This window comes from Phyllostomus discolor, chromosome 4, assembly GCF_004126475.2.
Source record: "Phyllostomus discolor isolate MPI-MPIP mPhyDis1 chromosome 4, mPhyDis1.pri.v3, whole genome shotgun sequence".
Classification (NCBI taxonomy): Eukaryota; Metazoa; Chordata; class Mammalia; order Chiroptera; family Phyllostomidae; genus Phyllostomus; species Phyllostomus discolor.
Genome location: NC_040906.2, coordinates 127,121,490 through 127,141,315, shown reverse-complemented (window position 1 = coordinate 127,141,315; position 19,826 = coordinate 127,121,490). Strand labels below are relative to the sequence as shown.

The 19,826-nt window shown below is 35.1% G+C and overlaps 1 protein-coding gene and 1 non-coding gene across 8 annotated transcripts in view; both read left to right on the top strand.

Moving 5' to 3' along the window:
• The window catches only part of COL21A1 (collagen type XXI alpha 1 chain), a 174,898-nt gene that overhangs the window by 122,122 nt on the left and 32,950 nt on the right, over window positions 1-19,826 (top strand). For all 7 annotated transcript variants that reach the window (XM_036024263.1, XM_036024260.1, XM_036024265.1 and 4 more), the window contains one exon: window positions 11,557-11,610. In XM_036024263.1, coding sequence (XP_035880156.1) covers window positions 11,557-11,610 — 54 coding nt within the window. The remainder of the gene's footprint in view (window positions 1-11,556; window positions 11,611-19,826) is intronic.
• Window positions 5,182-5,289, top strand: LOC114495773. Its single transcript, XR_003684449.1, has one exon. It is a non-coding gene; the product is annotated as a U6 spliceosomal RNA (small nuclear RNA).

Here is a 19,826-nt window from a genome sequence, read left to right as displayed (position 1 = left end):
ATTTGATCATGTGGTTAAGAAAGTGGAAATAGCTCTCTGTGTGTAGGCATATGTATGTGTTTGTGTTGATTTTTCCATGGTATATCTCTAATTTATTTAGGTCCCATTTAAATGTCTCTAAAAAGTACAATAATTTCCTTTATAAAAGAATAGCATGTATTTTGTTAGTTTTCCCAAGTATGTAATATTATTGATGCTATTGTAATAGTATCATTTTTATAGCTTTATGAAGTAAAATTTATGTATAAATAAAATTCTCTCATTTTGTGCAACTACCACCAAATTCAAGTTTTAGAATTTTTGTAATCCTGAAGGGTTTGTCTTACTCTCTCTGGAAGTTAATTGCTAACCCCACCCCTTGACACTAGGCAACTACTGCCCTGCTTTCAGTCACTGTAACACTCTTACAATTTCAACGAAATGTAATCATGCCGTGTTTAGCTATATGGATACATGATAGTTACTATTTTCATTCTTCAGTTGATGAACATTTGACTTGGTTCCTATATTTGACACTTATGAATAATGTTGATATGGATATTCTTATGGACATCTGAATTGGAGATGTTTTAATTTCTCTTGGGTAGATATACCTGGAATTGCTGGGTTGTATAATGAGTGTATATTTAGCTCCTTAAAAAACTACCTATTTTCCAAAGTGGTTGTATATTTTTCCATTTCCATCAGCAATGCATAGAAATTCCAGTTTTACCAAACCCTGCTAATAGTATTACTACCCTTTTTATATTTTAGCCATTTCAGTTAGTAGGTAATGGTATCTCATTGTGGTTTTAGTGTGGACTTCACTGATGACTGATGGTGTTGACATCTTTTTATGGCCTTGACCATTTGTAAACCTTCTTTTGTGAAGTGTCTATATGAATGTTTGACCTTTGAAAAAATTTGGGGGTTGTGTTCTTATTAATGAGTTGTAAGAATTCTTAATAATATTTGGATATAACTTATTCATCAGATATATGCTTGCAAATATTTTCTCCCAACATTTGGATTACCTTTTCATTTTCTTAATGGTACCTTTGGTAGGAAAAGATTTTTAATCTGGATGAAGACTAATTTCCTAAAATTTTTTAAATTAACATTTTCTGTGTACTATTTAAGAATCTTTAACTTAAGGTCACAAGATTTTCCCCTACCTTTTCTTTAAAAAGATTAATTTTCTTAGACACATGTATAGAACATCATATTTTCTAAATGAATATTATCTTAGGTTACACATTTAGGTCTATGATCCATTTTGAATTAATATTTATGCATGTGTAGTATGAGGCAAAAGTCAAAGTTAATTTTTTAAATTTGGAGATCCAGTCATTCCAGCACCATTTATTGAAAAAACTATCATTTGCCATTGCAATATATGACCACTTTTGCCAAATATAAATTGAGCAGTATCTGCATGGAACCATATTTGGACTCTTGGTTCTGTTTTAGTAATCTATACTTCTGTTCTTCCTCAACAACATATTGTCTTGCTTGCCATGGCTTTAAAATAAGGCTTGAAATCAGTGTAAATACTCTAAATTAGTTTTTCTGTTTTTAAGTTGTAATGGATAGTCTAGATCCATATCAATCTTATATCAGCTTAATGTCAGCTTGAAATTTTTACCAAAAAAGCCTACTGATGTTTGTTAAATAAACTTTTTAGTTTGGAATAATTTTAGGTTTACAGAAAAGTTGCAGATACAGTACAGAGAGTTCCCTTATATGCTTTACCCAGTGGTTCCTCATGTTAACCTTTTATGTTAATATGGTACATTTATCAAAACAAAGAAATCAAGACTGGCAAATTTCTGTAAACTGAACTCAATACTTTATTTGGGTTTCATTACTTTTTTCACTACCATCCTTTGTCTTTTCTAGGATCTAATCCAGGATCTAATCCAGGATATGCCACAGTGCATTATTTGTCTTATCTCCTTGGTCTTTTGATTTGTGATAATATATTATTCTTTTCTTGTTTTTCATGACTGACAATTTGAAGAACATTGGGCAGGTATTTTGCAGGGTCACTTAATTTGTATTTGTCTGATGTTTTCCTCATGATTAGACAGGGATTATGGTCTTTTTGTGGGGTGAGAGGAAGATAACACAGGGGTGATTTAGTCCTCTCAGAATATCAGAGGGTTATACTACCCACATGAGTAATCATTGGTTTTATTAACTTTGATCACTCCATTACGGTAGTATCTGTCAGGTTTTTCCACCACAAAGTTACTGCTTTTTTTCTTACCACATTCTCTTTGGAATCAAGTTACTAAGTCTAGCCCCTACTCAAGATGGGGAAAGGGTGGAATTAAGCTCCAACTCTTAGAGAAGAGGCTATCTTAACATTTTTCATTTATTTGGGGGAGTTGAGGTGGACATGCTATTATCTGCCAGTCTTAGAACATGACATGCTTGTTCCTCTTACATAGGTTTTCTTATTTATCTCAGCAATGTTTTGTAGCTTGAAGTGTACAGATCTTGTGTGCCTTTTGCAAAATTTACATGCAAGAATTTTATTTTTTGTACTCTTTTGAATAGATTATTTTAAATTTATTTTTCTTTTGTTTTTTGCTAATGTATGACAATACATAATTAGTCTATATATAGATTATATGTCATATACTGTGTAATATTGCTGAATTCATTTATTGGTTTCTATAAATTTCTTTATAAATTTCATAGGATTTCCTACATAGACTATAACATTGTCTGTAAATAAAGACAGTTTTCTACTTTTATACTAATTTATGTTACTTTATTTATTTTAATGCACTGCCAAGGTCCCCCCAATGCAATGTTCAGTTTAAGTGGTGAGAACATATATTCTTGCCTTCTTTGTGGTCTTACGTAGAAAGCCTTCAGTTTTTCACTAGTACGTATTGGTTGTTGGTCTTATGTAGAAATACTACATCAGGATGAGGAAATTCTTTTTTACTCCTATTCTTTTTAGAAGTTTTCCTCTTTTTAATTATGGTAAGGTGTTGAATTTTGTCAAAAACTCTTTCTGTGCTTGAGTTATATGATTTTCCTCCCTTATTTCCTTAAAATGATTTATAACATTAATTGTTTTTTTTATGTTACACTAACCTTGCATTATTGGGATAAACCCAATTGGTCACCTTAAATTATTGTTCATTGTCATGAAGGTTATTAGTGATATCTTTGTTTAGCTTTGGTATTCAGGTAATAATACTAGCTTCTATTTTCTAAAAGCATTTATGTAGAATTAGTATCATTTCTCCCTTATTAGTTTGGTAGAATTCACCAGGGAAGCCATGTGAACGTGGACTTTGTAGGTGTGAGGAAGATATTAATTACTAATTAATTTTCTTTACTAAACATTGGGATGTTTAGAGTTTTTCTTCTTGAGTCAGTTTTGGTCATTTGTGTCTTTTAAGGAATTTTTCCTTTGCCTTAAACTTTCAAATTTTTTGGCATATTTTGTTTATAATATTGCATTATTCTTGTCTTTTAGTTTAGGATTTATAATAATCATTTATATGTCACCCTTAATATTATATTTTGTAATAATGATTTTTTGGTAGTTACAATTGAAATCAAGCACCAGGGGATTTTTCCCCATTTCCCTCTGCCACCTGGGTCTGCTGATATTTTTGTTGAGTAGTTCTTGTATAACTTTCTCTTACATGAAAATTGTTCTGCTTAGGTACTCTAGTTCTCAGAGGGTGAATAATAGTAAACTATTTTCTAGGGAATTAGCCAGGCCATCTAGATTTTTTAAGTGATTTATATATCATGCAAATTCCTTTTATGATTTTAAAATGTTCTATTTATTTGTTATTTTTTCCCTTGTCATTTTCTTACTTTGAATATTTGTGTTTTTACTTTTTTCTCTTTGTATGACTTTCTAGATCATCTATTATATTGGTTTTTATTCAAAGATACAACATTGTAATATAATTATTGACTTTATTGATTTTTCTGTTTTTTAAAATTTTTATTTATACTAGTTCCTTTCTTCTTTTTTTCCCTGCATTTTTTTCCTAGCCTGTGCAACTACAAAGTAAATCTATTTTTATTCTCTTACTGTTTTTTTTTAGGTAATTTATAAATATTTTCTGCTTATGACTTCAATTGCATTCCCCTGATTTTAATGTATAATGTTTTCATTAACATTGCTTTTAGAAATCCTGCAACTTTGGTTTTATTTCTATTTTTAAAGAGTTGTTTAAAAGTTTAATTTTTTTGGATTGAGAGTCTTTTAATTATGATTCTATTGTCAATTTCTGATTTTATTGTACTATATCAGAAAATATTATTTGTATAATTTCTTCCTTATGATGTTTGTTGAAAAAACTTTTCCTTTGACTTATTATATGTTCAATTTTCAGGAATGTTCCCTGTGCATATGAGAAGGTAAATCTATTTTGAGAATGTGAAAGTCAACATATATTTGTAAGATTTACTTTATAGAATACCTTGTCTAGAGCTTCATATATGTACTTACTTTTGGTTTCTTTGCCCTGTCTGGACAGAGTGGTGTGGTAGTGTCCTGTTAGTGCATTTCCATCCGTTTCTCTTTCTATCTTCTGGTTCATGAAGGTGGTTTTTATGTTATTAGTTGCATAGATATTCATAACTGTTACATCTTCATTTTTTATTGTGGCTTTAGCATTATATAATGTCATTTTGTCTCCTTTATTAATTTATAGCTTGAATTCTACATTCAAGCTATGATCTTATACCAGGATCATATTCCTCCTTTCTGATTGTTTCAATAGAAACAATCTCGCTTGCAAAGCCTTTGCCTATCCTTCCATTGTGTTAGCTTCGGCTTTTGAATCACTTTTAGTCATTTCTCATATCAAGCATACATTTGGCCTTTGCTTTTTAAAGCAATCTTATTTTTCTTTTAGGAGGTTAATTGAATCTTTATATTCATAGGCTGACAAGTTTGGTCTTTGTTATAATACTTATGTTATAGTTTTGTTATACTTACTATATTCATTATGTTATATTTACTATGCTTCTTTCTCCATGCGACCTATTGTTTTATCTTTTTTACTTTTATTTTCTTTGGAATTTAAGAAAATTTATATATATATATTTTTTCTAGTTGTCTTTTTTCTTCCAGTTTTAATGAGGTAATTGACATAGAGCACTGTGTAACTTTAAGGTATATAGCATAATGATTTGACTTACATAGATTGTGAAATGATTACCACAATAAGTTTAGTTGACATCCAAGTTGAAATGATACAGAGAAGATTAGTATGGCCCCTGCTCAAGGATGACATACAAATTCATGAAGCATTCCTATTTTTTTAAATATAAAAAAAAGAAAAAATGTCCTTGTGATGAGAACTCTTAGGATTTATTAGCTTAACAAATTTCAAATACACCAGGTAGCAATGCTAACTACTAATGGTCTTTATACTAATACCTTTAGTAGTCTATAAAGACACTTCAGAATTTCTTTAGTCTCCTGTCACCTTACTTAGGCATCTAATCTTTGTTTTGTTAACTTTAAATGATACTATGTTATCTATATTGCAATTAATGAATTTATTCTATTTTCTCCTTTCCTTTCTTATTTAATCAGTAACTTCTACATTTTTAGATCATACAATATTCGTAAACTTTTTCTATTCCTTCCTCACCTTTCTTTAAGATCCCCAATTAAATATATTCAGTGTTTATCACCAGCCCCTTGATCTATAATCCGTAGTCATAATTTGAGTCTGAAGAAATTTCTCTAGTATATTCCTTAGAAAGGGTTTGTGGATATAGTATTCTCGGAATTCTTATATTTTAACATATTTTATATTCATGTTACTTGAATGAACCCCTATCTCATTGTTTTTCCTTCAATTTCTTTGAAATCTTGCTCACTGCTGTCATGTATGTTACTGATGTCAACCCAATTGTCTTTCCCTTGTAAGTGGCTTTCTTGTCTGTATGGAAGACCAGAGAGTTTAAAGAAAAAACTTTGTTTAAGGTCTAATAGCATAATTTATGTATCAGCATTAAAAAATTCAGTTATTCCAAAATCTTTTCAATAAGTAGCTTCAGGGCTTCTTTTAATTCTGGAATGTTCTCTTGCATTTAGTTTCAGATAGAACTTTTCTTTATATTGTTTTGGTTTATAGGTATGTTGAGACTTCTTTGACTGTCTTCTATCACTGTTGCTTTCTGATCCTTTCTATCTTTTTAGAAATTTTACTTATATCAGCTATGTTTAGTTTACTTCTCAGTGCTTTTTAAATTTAAAATTAAATATATTCCCCCTTGGTTTCTAGTATTTTAATCATAATATCTAAGTTTATTTTTTTCAGCTTATTTCCTGAATTAAGTTAGTATATATAGTTACATCTGAAAATGCTTGCATAATGTTAACCTATGTTATAGCATTTTGTTGCAGTTTTCTTCTGGTTTGTGTGAGGAAAATTTACTGAAATGTTTTGATTCTCCTTTTCTATTTTTTCTTTTAGTAGTTTTGTTTGGGTATTGCATGAAAATTCCTTTGAAGTTTGAAATGTCATATAAGTTTAGACTAGCAATAGTAGGCAGGGTGTGTTTGAGCGGCTTACTAGGCTTCTTAGAGTCTCTCCTTTTTTTATGTATAGTGAAGTTAAAAGTTTCTCTAAACAATGAAACTATTTACTGGGAACAGTTTAGTAGACAGTATTTTCTGTTGAGGGTGTGGAGAAGTGAGATGTATACTCTGTTCATTTAAGATTCTTGTGGCACATCCTAGGGTAGATGTCCAGCAAGCAGTTAGATATAGATAAAGAGCTCCATGTCATTTGGAATGGGGAATGAGTGGGATACTGCCCAGAGTTGGAAGGATTGTCTTAGGTTGTATAAGGGACATTGGTTTCACTGTTTGCAGTCTGGTGCTTAGTCCACTGAGCCACACCAGCCAGGGCCAGGGACGTTGGTTTCACTGTAAAAAAAAAAAAAAATTCAGATGCAGGTAAATACATTGGTTTGGTGGCAGGATGTTTGGCTTGTTTTCTCAAAAGAAGTGGGCGTGGTCATGTGTTGAGAGAGGGGACAAAAAGACAATTTTTGTTGATAGGATAACTTTTTATACTCACATGTCTGTGTAGAAAATATGGCAGAGAAGAGGTCAAGGACATATAGAAGCTGTACTGAAGTCTGGATGAAGCTGAAAGCCACAATCTGTGTGACTGTTGTACTATTGTTTTTCCCTCCCATGTCCTGAGAAGCCCAACCATGGGTATTTCCGTTGGATTTACTCAACAATGGGGTTTGAATAAGCGAGGGAAGCAAATAACAGTGAGGTGTAAAGGGTGCAATTTAGTTAGAGGGTGATTGACATTTTGAAACATGGTAATTAAGCTAGACACGAAAAGAAGTGAGCATGAGAGAGGGCAGATTATAATAAAGGGCATAATTTATTGGACACTGACTACATCTTGGCTCCTTCCCAGTACTTTTTACGCATTTTCTCATTACTATCATAAATCGTTATGAATTGTAAATGAAAAATTTTACCATTTTACAGAAGAGGAAACTAAAGAATGGATTTTGTAACTAAAGATTTTGTAGCTGCATTTTAACAACCAATGAAAATTTCTTTCACCAAATTGTTGAAAAACCCCTATACTCAAATAATGTTTTCCAAATATAGGAAATGATGACTGACTATATTATTGACTTCACTGTTTTTATGCATTTTAGCTAGATTAAAATATTGACCTAGTTTTTATAAATACTCATTTTGCCTAAATTATATTGCCAAACCACAGCAGTACAAATATAAAAGCATTTGAATGCTAAAACAAATAATAAAAGTAAAAGATTGTGAAAAACCCAATTTTGTTGCTGGCAGTAGAGTAGCTAACTTTTATGCATCTTCTCTTAAGTACTTAGAGCTATACAAGGCGCTTTCACAAAGGTTCTTATTTTAAAAAAAAACATATAAAATTAGGAGTATTAATGTCATTTGGACATCAGATGAGATTAAGAGATCTTAAAGAATGCACTCAAAAGCACAGTCAGTTAACATGGCTGAGCTAGAATCCCAGGCCTCCTTTGTGTGATCCTGTCTCTGCAGGCGGTCTTCCAAACTTCCCGTCTGTTTGTTTGTTTGGCCAGAAGCAGCTTCTCAGCCCTATATCTTTGGTATAACCTCTGGAATGCTACAGATCTGTTTACATGTGAAGAATAAATTATGCAGTAATGTCAAAGTCATACTGAAGTGTTTAATAATGAAATAAGGATCTTCCTCAAAATTGAGTTATATTGTAATGGTCACACATCTTTAACCTCATTTTGAGGGGTTGCTATGATCACAAACTAAATTACCTCCCCCCTTTTTTTTGTGAGTTAAGTACCAAAGACCACAGCATGAAAGGAGATACACATGCAGTGCAAGTTTCATATGTCTGTTTTTAGTTAATTTCCCTTCTTAAAAATAGCTGGTTTGTTGTAGAATAAATCATCTTTGACATTAGCTGTAGAAATTGGGTTGAGGAAAAATGTTTAGTATGACTTTTCCTTAATTAATTTTTAACCAGTAAAGGAGTGCATAAGGTAGCAAATGATATCAGTAAGTTAGAGGTAGAGGTACGTTCTATGCCATTTCTGATCAGCCAATCTAATTGGCTCTCCAGGTCATCAAAGCAACCCACTGACTGGGTTCAGTTCTGCTTACAGTACTGAATTTCACAGGTTGGCTGTGTACTGCATTTGATTATGTTATGAAAAATGCCAAGAGGAAATCATCCTTGCATCTCCCAGGGAAACATTACTAAAGGAATAATCAGCCCTGGCAGGGTGGCTGGGCTGGTTGGAGCACTGTCCCCTTCACCAAAAGGTTGTGGGTTGGATCCCCGCTCTGGGAGTGCACAGCAAATGGCTGATTGATGTTTCTCTCTCACATTGACTTTCCTCTCTTATCTCTCTCTCTAAAATCAAGAAAAACATGTCCTTGGGTGAGAATTAAAAAACAATAAATTAAAAATAATGAAGAGAACACTCCTAGTAAAGATTATTGGCTCTCATCTTGCAATAACTAACCTATATAATTCTTCCAACAACAAATGCAGTAGCCCTATCCACAAATGTTGTTTTCCACTTTATTTATTTGTTTGAAATTGAGCATTTAAGAATAAATAGTCCATTCTCCCTTGATATGCTTCTATGTTTGTAAAGAAGGGGTGATATAGCCTTAGATTTAGCCTTACATTCTGTTCAGCATATTCTAAATATTGTAGGTGATTTAAAAAAAAAACTCACATAAGATGTGTCTTCTTCCTTTAAAGGATGTGCAAGTCAGGAAACACCTACATAAAGACACCTGCTGAACAACCCAACCATTGTAAAACTCAGTGCCAGGTGTAAAGCTGTGCAATGCCATTGTAGTTCACAGATAGACGGACTGGTAAGAGCAGAAAGAGTGTATAAGTCTCTTTTTGGATCTGAGCAAGAGCAATGGTTCTCAAAGTGTGGTCCCAAGGCAGTAATAAGACCTCCTGGAAACCTGCCAGAAATGCAAATTATTGGTATCCACTCCAGACCAATGGAATCAGAAACTCTGGGAGTTTTCACACTAACAAATTCCCCAGGTGGTTCTGGTGAGGGTAAAGTTTGAGAATTGCAGCTGTAGATTATAAAGAATAGATTGTATATCATTCTGATTATCTGTCCTAACAAGAAGTAGAAAGAATAAGGATAAACTAAATCCTCAATGAAAATCCTGTGGGATTTCATTATTGATGAATCTTGCTGATGGTTACTTAAAAAAAACCTCCTGCTAATTGGAATAAAATAATAACATTTGGTTAATGGTCAGAGAAGTAAAAGGAGAGGTTTTTACCAACCAATTTAGTCTTGTAATACCAAATTAGTTTTTCTACTCTTTGACAACTGCCCTCCTCCCTTGATTTTATATAAAAAAAGAGCTAAACTACAAATTTGCTTAAAAAGTCACATATGACAATATGTGAGGTAGGGGAAGTTAGGTGGCCTAGTGCCTTACAGCAGTACCGTGGTTCCTGCATGGGGATCAGTCAGAGATTGTTACAGCAGACTTTTGGGCTCCATCATCCAGAGCTTCTTATTCAGTAGGTCTGCAGGAAGGCCTGCAATTTTGCACTTTGAAGAAGTTCCCACACTAAGTGGAGCTGATCTGGCTGTTGTGGGGGCCATACTTGAGAACCGCAGGCTCGGAAGAATCCTCCTGAGTATTGATATGTGCTGAGCTGACATTTAGTTGTTACATTATTTCCCTGATGATTTAGAACCTGACATGTCCCCTTTCTCTAGTTGTTCAGGCTTTTTAAGCTGTAGCTTTTAAACTAAGTGCATTTTAAACTAAGTGTATCTTTGTTTCTCTTTAAAGTTTTTATAAGCTTTTCTATAGAACTGTTCAGTCAGCTGGACTCCCCTCTCTCAATGTGGTTAATTTACAGGAAAACATTATGCTTTTGCTCCCTCTGTTCTCAACTGTCAACTAGTGTTTGTAAATAAAATTGGAACAGATGAACTATTTATCTTTGGTTGGTATTTCACTGTGCGAATGAAATGCAAGAATTCATAAAAGTGGGATAATCTTTGTTTATATAATGTGATATAGTTGAATGTTTTCCTAAGTGCTGATTATATTTGCCACCTTTTGTTGGTGCATCCCTCTGTGGTTCATTGCTTTTAATTTTGGGAAATTCATTAGAATGTGAAACCTTTGAAAACAGTGTTGGCATATTTTAGCACATGTAATCTGAGACTCTTCCCCTTTCAACCTATTTCATTTCAGGCGTTTGATGTATTTACAAAAAAAATTGCTTTTGTTTTACTTTCTTTCTTGCTCTTATGTAGGATGATGTGGTCTCCCTGGTATGAAAAAAGTGTTTACTTGTTATGTAACACTTCACTGAACAGAGACAAAAATTATGGCTTTTAATAACTGTTAGGTCTCAAAAAGCCTAGATTTGGGAAACACTTAAGATGTGAGTGGATGTAAAATAAGATGGTTAAATAATTTAAGCACAGAAGTTTAAAGGTATAGAACTAAAAATTATTATACATTTGACAGGTACCTAAAAATACACACTGTTGATGTTCATTTTAAATAAGTGATACTAAAGTGCCAAATAATTTCAAGTAATAACCTACAAATAACTCCATTGTTTAGTTTTTGATAACTCCATTGTTAATGAAAACACTTGATTTTGGATTTAAAATGCATCTGTTGGGGGAGCGAGGTCAAATTAGATTTAATAGGATGATCAATTTTAAAGTAAAAATAAATATCAAATGGATTGATGTAAACTTTGTTCACATTTACTTTGACTACAAGAATAATGTACTATTCCCATGAGTGTACCCTACCACAATTATTTTATAACTTAACAGCCATCATGTAAAGATTTGCTATTTATAATATATAGTTACTTTATGAATTTCAGAATGTTACTTGATGTCAGCAGAAGTTAATATCAGTAATCTAGAAATAATTTTCATTTTTGTTTGTGTCTAATATACTTTAATATATAAATAATATATACCCTTATTTTATAAGCATGTCTGAAAATGGAATCATTTATTTCTTTTTCTTGTTAAAAGGGAGAGGCGGGCCCTCCAGGTGCTCCAGGGCAAGATGGACCACGGGGAGAGCCTGTGAGTACCTTCTCAACTCACTTCTCAAGCTGTAGCCCTTTGTCTGTCATGAAGTCTGTTGTCTATTTATATTCTCCTCCCAGGTGCCCTATTCTTCTTTGGTCACTTCCAGATTTGGAAGTTGTAGAAGCTTTTTGTGGAATACTTTAAAACAGTGAAATATGTTTATTTTTTTAAAGATTTTATTTATTCATTTTTAGAGAGGGAAGGGAGCGAGAAAGAGAGAGAGAGAGAGAAACATCAATGTGCAGTTGCTGGGGGTCATGGCCTGCAACCCAGGCATGTACCCTGACTGGGAATCGAACCTGCAACACTTAGGTTTGCAGCCCGTGCTCAATCCACTGAGCTACGTCAGCCAGGGCTGTGAAATATGTTTATGATAGCTATTCTGACCGGTGTAAAGTGGTATCTCATTCTGGTTTTAATTTGCATCTCTCTGATAGCTAGCAATATTGAACATCTTTTCATGTGTCTCTGGATCCTCTGTATGTCCTCCTTGGAGAAGTGTCTGTTCAAGGCCTTTGCCCATTTTTAATTGGGTTGCTTGTCTTCTTAGAGTGGAGTCCTGTAAGTTCTTTATATATTTTGGAGATTATACCCAAAATATGGGTATACCCTTGTCTGAGGTATCATTGGCAAATATGTTTTCCCAGACAGTTGGTTCTCTTTTTATTTTAATACTATTTTCTTTAGCCATGCAGAAGCTTTTTATTTTGATGAGATCCCATTTGTTTATTCTTTCCTTTATGTCCCTTGCTCTAGGGGATAAGCCAGGCAGTGAAAGACAAATACCATATGATCTCACCTTTAACAGAACTTAAACAACAAAACAAAGAAACAAGCAAAATATAGTCAAAGACACTGAAATAGAGGACAGGCTAACAGTGACAAGAAGGGAACAGGAGGAAATTTCAGGGGAATGTCAGGGGAAAATGGGAAGGGTTTATAGGGACAAATATAAAGGACACATGGACAAAAACTAAGGGGGGTTGAAAATTGGAGGGAGGTGGGGAGAGAGGGGTGGGTGGGCTGGAATGGGAGTAAAGGACAGAAAAACGTACTTGAACAATGATTAAAATAAAATTAAAAAACAGTGAAATATTTAATCCTATTTCACAAACTAGGAAGAATTTTGCTGGCAGGAAAGTTATGTGCAGAGTAAATCACAAGCAGTCACGTCCACACGAACCAGGGTTAGCACAGCAGTGCTGTCTGTTGGTGAGCCTTCTCCTCAGTGTCTCTTTTCCACTACTCATTGCTTTGTAGTATGTCCTCTGGGATTGCATGTTTAGAATAATCAAACAAATGAAACATACAATTAAAAAAGTATTGAATCCAAATCCTAGATACATGTATTTGTAGCAGGTGTGCCACATGACTCAACTTCAGGTGAGTTTTGGAAATACATTTTTTCCCACTTATTCCTATGACTCATGGCCAGCTTAGCCAACATTTAAAGACCAATAGATTTCATTTTACTTGTCAAAATGATGCATCTTCAGGGAATTTGTGGTTAGTTTGGCCAGAGGGGGGGGTGGTTTGGTCGAGAAATTATATAATAGCCAGTATCTATTGCAGTTTATCAGAAACCGTTCAGTTAAGTGCTTAGAATCTAAATATTGGACATCAGAGGGAGAGAGGGATTGCTGAAGCTTCTTAAATGGGGTGGAGGGATTAACCTACTCTTAGAATCACTCAATCAAATATTCACTGAATTCTCATTTTGTGCATTATGATGCACTGGGGCAAGTTCTCTCCTTAGCTACTGCCTTCAAGGGCTTATAATCTAGTTTGGATGATAGCAAAAAACCATGCAAATAACTACTGACCTGAGGCAGGCTATAGTAAATGCCCAGTAAGGATTGAAAATGGAGTCAGAAGGCCAAGGTGTGAAGATAGTCGCTGCCACATTCCAGCTGTGTGAGCTTGGATGAATCACTTCTCATCTCCAAACACCTTTTTCCTCATTAAAAAAGTAGACATACCTCTGGTGACTACTTCATAGGGTTATTGTGAGGCTTACATAGGAAATGAGAAAATATTTGTAAAACCATTATACAAATGCTGAAGGAGGATAGGAAGGGACTCTTGTATTATGGAGTGATTGAGAAATTTTTACCAAGGATTTGGAGCTAGATTTGGTCAAGAAAGGGTGATGGGAATGAAATGGGAATGAAAGAAGATGAAAGGGAGAACTAATGAGTGAAGACACACAGCTAGGTTGGTTAAAGGTGTGCCCCCAAAATAAGGAAATGATCTTAATGAGGTCCTGTGAAGGGTCCTTGTTGGGTGGTAGGAAGTAAAGTTAGGGAGGTGATTAGGATCATAAGATGGAGATCCTGGAATATGCATTTGGGAAGCAAATTTTATTCACTTGCTTTGAAAGTTATGTAAGAAAAAATGTAGTAACATGATGAAAAGTAGTACTTTAGAGGCAGTTTTGAGCTTCTGGTTTATTCAGAATGAGTCAAAAGGAGAAAAGGCTGGAATCAGGACACTAATTAGCTGGCTGTTTTGACAGACCAGGCATAGGCAAGTGCGGCCTCAGCTAGCGTTTTAATGGAATGGGAGAATTCAGTAGGGATAGTGTGAGTTTAATATGTTTGACCAGCAATTATGATTAAAGAATAATTCTAGGACTTGGTAACTGGTTATGAGATTGGCTATATTTATATTTTTGTTTCAGAAAAATGTGTGTGTACGCGCTCATGCTTGACTGAGTGAAGACAGAGAGGGGGGTTTGGGAGGGGAAGACTGAGAAGTGAGAGAGAAGGTGAAGGGGAAAGAGGGAAATGAGGGACAGTGGACATCAGAGACTGATTATAATTTGAATTGATTGTATTCTAAATGTTTGTGTCATTTGTTTGTAAGCATAGTGGCTCGTTTTTCTACAGAAGCAGGGTGACAGGGCAGCTGACCAGCAAGTCTAGGTTAACCATAATGCAATGTGAGCCCCATATATTTGTTTTGAAATGAACCCTGCTGTGGTCCCATTAAAAACACAAATTGAAAAGGAAGACACCAATTGGCATTTTCTCCTGCCCTGCTTGCTCCTGTTTTATTCAAGACTGACCCCTGTCCAGAGCTTTTGCACTAGCATACATTTTAATGCCGGGCAGCATAGCCCTTCAGAATTCAACCCAATATTTAGTGCATTCCTGAAATGTGTACAATGCACAGCACTAGTTAGCGAGGAGAGAAATATGGGACCGCCCCTTGGAAGCTCATAACCTCATAGTGGAGATAGACAATGAAAGGATAAAAAAAAACCCTAAAACTAAATTACAAAATTCTAAGAAAGAAAAAAAAGACAGTCAAGGAATAGAGGCAGGGAAAAATGGCAGTGAGATAGTGGAGGTTATTTAGATGTACTCTCTCCTTCTATACCAACCAGATAGAAAAGCGGGAGTTACCAAGGGAGACTCTTCAGTTCCTGTCCCACCAGATCGGGACAGGCAAGTGAGGATCCCACTCTCTTCTCTCCCACTTCTCTCTGTTTCCTGCTAAGTGGTGGGAGGCAGTCAGGTTTCCAGTGCCAGGAGACATGGTCTGTTAGGAAAACAATGACTAGATTAAGCCTTTAAAATTTACCCATACCATCTGGATATAATTCTTCTGATCTTCATTTTTCCAATTAAGAACAATTAACATTACAAACTGTTCTGTTATTTGGCGATTGATGAAAATTTGGTGGTTAGAAATATCATCCTGTGAAGATTGATCTTTAGCATTTGTGGAGAAGCTTTGAAAACCAGAAAAAATGGAAGTTTATATATTTGGTGACACCAAGACATGAAGACTTCCGTTGCATGTGGATGCTGGTTTTAAGAATTTATGATGAGTGATTTGGCCCCACTAAAAAGGGCACGTTCTTATATTATTTGTCCTATAATGTGGGAGCCAAGAAAATTAATGGAGATTAAATTGGAATGACAGAAGCTCTTAGAAAAAAAATGCTTTAAAGCTAATTAAACACAGCTTATAGCAGCCGGATGATGGCTCATTCATGTAAGTAGATGAATAAATATGAACTAACTCTTGGAATCTGACTTGAGGACAAGGGCTGTATCTCACTGGAAAATGATTATACCACAAAAAAAAGACAAATACCATATGATCACACTTATATGAAGAGTCTACTGAACAAAACAAACAAACAAAATAGAAACAGGTATGGACACATGGACCAGACTGACAGCTGTCACAGGGGAGGGGGAGATTTGATAAAGTGAAGGGATTAGCCAACGAACATCTATGTATAACTCATAGATGCAGACAACACTGTGGGTTGACCAGAGGGAAGGGGGGTGGAGGTTGGGTGGAAGCAGTCAGATAGGGGGAAAATGGGGACATCTGTTAATGGTGTCAATAATCAATTAATAAAAATGTACAATTACATTCACATGTCTATACTTTATATTTTAAAGGCCGGTATCGTCAATTGTAATAGTAATTCAATACTCAAGGTAACTTACTTTCTAAGTGGCAAACTATACTCACTCAACTTCAATTCAGGTGACTGTAAACTCAATTCTAACACCTGCTGGATTTATTATAATTGGTTTCAACTATGTGTCACTGTGTTTAGGGATTATAGTATTTCAGTCATTTACCAGTAAGCATTTACTGAGTGTCTGCTTTGTCCCCGACATCATACTAGCTGAGGAGAACATGAAGGTGAGTGTCATGGCCCTGCCCTCAAGCAGTGTGATGAGCCAGTGGACCACAACATCATATAAAGGCAATGGAATGGGGGCCTTGCAAATTTGTACAAGATGTGTATAACACTAAATGAGTTTGGGGATGCTACTGAAAGGGATGCATTCTTTTTCTCCCTAAGTAACAGCATTATTGAGATATATTTCACATACTATACAATTCACATACTTAAAGTGTATAGGGATGCTTTCTTGGCCAAATTCTTAAATATAAATGGGAGACAGCTAGTTCATTGGGCTGCAAGGCAGGAGTCTGTTGCATGTTTGCAAACACAGAAGAAAAAGAAATCATGATACTTTGGGAATAGCTGACACTAGTTTGGGCTGCTAAGGGTACATGGAAGAGGTGGGATAAAAATACAAGATGAGGTTGTAGCAGTAGGCAGACTCCATTGCAAGAGGGGCCTCATATCTCTATGCTGTTAGGACTTAAATCTGAGAGTGGTGGGAGCCATTCAAAGGTTTTAAGTAGGGAAGTTGATCAGATTTAGAAAGTTTTAGGAAGATCGCTGACAGTAGAATAGAGAACGAATAGGAGGTGAGCCTAAACCAGGTACCTGGTAGCTGAGCTCTGTCACCACCAGTTCCAATTAAGGGAAGAACATTCAGAGTTGGAATGAGGAGTTTGGACTATTTGAAATGAACTACCAGGTGCCAGTAGAGCTCAAGGATCAACTGCATGTGGGTAAGATGAAAAAAGATGACTCTTAAACTCTTATCACATGCATAGAGGTGCAGAAAGGCCAAGCAATAAACTGGAAATAGAGCAAGAGGAACCAATTTTGGCTGGGGGAGGTGATTCTAATATATTTTTAAATGAACCATATCTAGAGGACAGCTGGGGCATTTCAACAAGAGGACTAAGCTTTGGGTAATTAGAATAGACATGTAAAAATGGGGACTAATACAATTCCAGTAAGAAATAGTGGGTCAGATCAAGGAAAGTTTAGAAGAATTTCTGTGAATACAAGGTGTAGTAGATTGAAAAATGCTTTTCTTCCCCAGAAAGATATCAGACCCTAATACTCAAAATCTATAAACGTTGTCTTATTTGAATAAGGGATCTTTGCAGATGTGATTAAAGATTTTGTGATGGGAAATTATCCTGGATTACCTGGGTGGGTGGGTCTGATCCAACCCGTTGAAAGGCATTAAGAGCAGAACTGAAGTTTCTCAGAGGAACCAATGGCTGAGATTGGGGTGATGTGTCCACAAGTCAAGGAGTGCTAGCAGCTCTCAGAAGAGGGAAGAGTTGAGAAATGGATCTTTCCCTAGAGTGTCTGGGGGAGTGCAGCCCTGTCTAGATCTTGGCCTCGGATTTCTGGCCTCCAGAACTGTGAGAGAACAAAATTATGTTTTAAGCTAGTAAGTGTGTGGTAATTTTTGTATGGCAGCCAAAGGAAATGAACGATACTGTTTTTTTCAGCTACTCTAGTCCTTAGCAATTATTTATGTAATGAACCCATGTAAAAAGGCATGTGAGTACATATTGATATATCAAACTCTTGGTAGCACATGTATTGATCAAACACATTTGGGGTTAAAGCAAATAGATAAACAGGTTTAAACAACAATTTGGTTAAAAGCAAGGCTCCTCAGTCACCAGAATTTTCTGTATCATCAATTTAGTTAAACTCTCATGTATCTTTAAAAAAATTTTATCTGCTTTTCATTTTTCTACATTTTTACATTCTATTTAGTGGCTTTGAGCCCTACTGTCTTCCATGTACTATTCATTATATTGCAAAGTTGGAACAATTGAAATGTCTGATGCATAATGTATAATGTACATAAAGCAGAGTTTAAAAATATAATACTATTCAAATATGTATGGGTAAGAAAGAATGTGCATGGTAAAAACAGTTCAATCATGTTTCCGTTACTTTGCTTATTTTTTCTCCCTGGTTGGTTTTTGATGTTTGTTGTGTTCTATTTTTGCTTGTCTTCTATTTTCCCCTATAAGCATGTTTTTGTAATACATTATGCAGAAATTAAGGCCTGGATTTTGAGTGTTTTACACTATTTCTTTCTTTCATAAAAGATGTTTAGTCAGATTATATTTTCATTTTTGTGCCGGGGATGAAGAATAGATTGTTTCAAGGAATCCTCAGTTCAAAATGTGTTTTTCTAACTTCTTACAAAATCTGATTTTATCTTGGGTGGTTGGGGGATTCGGGCAGCACTGGGCAGCAGCATGCTAAATTTACCAGAAGTTGAAAAATGATGACTAGAAATATTAATTTTTTATCAAGTCAGCTTTTGGATCAAATTATCATGTTGGTCATCTTTGTGCATGGGCCACTCATTGCTGCCCTAATGACCTGCAGTAGCAGTCTTTCCAGTGCTTCTTTGTCATAGCTGTTCCAATCCTGCCCCTCAGTCCTGATGACTTCTTGTACCTAGTATAGAATTTTGCTCAGGCAGTCTGAGCCACTTGCTTGCTGATGCACAGGAAGCCTTATGGTGCAGCTCATGATGAAGATTTGTAGATGGAACTAGGGTTCGCTGCTTGAGCTGAGATCCCTGGAGCTCCATGATTGAGAATGAGAAACACTACTGCATTTTCTGGATCAATGGAGGTGAGCGCATATTTCTTAGTTAAGGATGTCTTAAGTCTTTTTATTTTGGAAATATTTGCTTTATCTTTTTTTTTCCTGGAATAAAGACATGGGGATCATTGTACTGTATTTGAGGACATTGACTCAGAGAGGCTTTTGTTGTTTCCTTTCCTCATGCCTTTCGAATTCTTGCTAAACCGCATGTTATGCTTGTCTTTATGGTGTAATAGTAACTGCTGAGCCCTTTCAAATCATCATTTACTTAAGAGACAAGTGGGTCTTTTGTTTAGTCACCTTTTCTGTGGTATGATTACTTTACATGGCATTTTTATGCTTATCTACTGAAGAGATGCATTAAATTCTTGGGAAAAGTTAATGTTGAACTGCTCTGGTGGTTTCCCATGTGGAATGATCTACTTTATTGTACAAGTAAAGTGGAGGTGTCTTTACTTGCCCACTTGACTATATTTCTGAGTTGGATTGAGAAGAAAGGTAAGAGGGAAAAAAACCCCACCAGTTCTGTCCTTGTTCTTAACTAGATTTGCAATTGTGCGGCAAGCTTTTTAAAGCCTTTTGTGCTGATTTGTAACACTTTTTCCGATCCTTTACAGGCACCGGGAGTGGCACATCCTTGGTGTGTGTTGAGTGCAACAACCTTACCTGGTATCAGCTAAGAATTTCACATGGCACCTCTAGGGTGAAAGCAACCCACATTTAACAACTTAGGAAATTCTATTCCTTATTGTAATAATTCCCTGTTAATCCCAGGTTAGGTTTTAAAACTTGGTTGAGAATAACTCTTTCAATGAATTTTGAAATAGGCTTTATCTAAATTAAGTAATGTAAATGACCAATTATCTGCAGAAGTGATTAAATTTATAGCTAACATCATCACTTTTTTGCTTTCCCAAAATATGGCATTTGGTATTGTAATGACTGT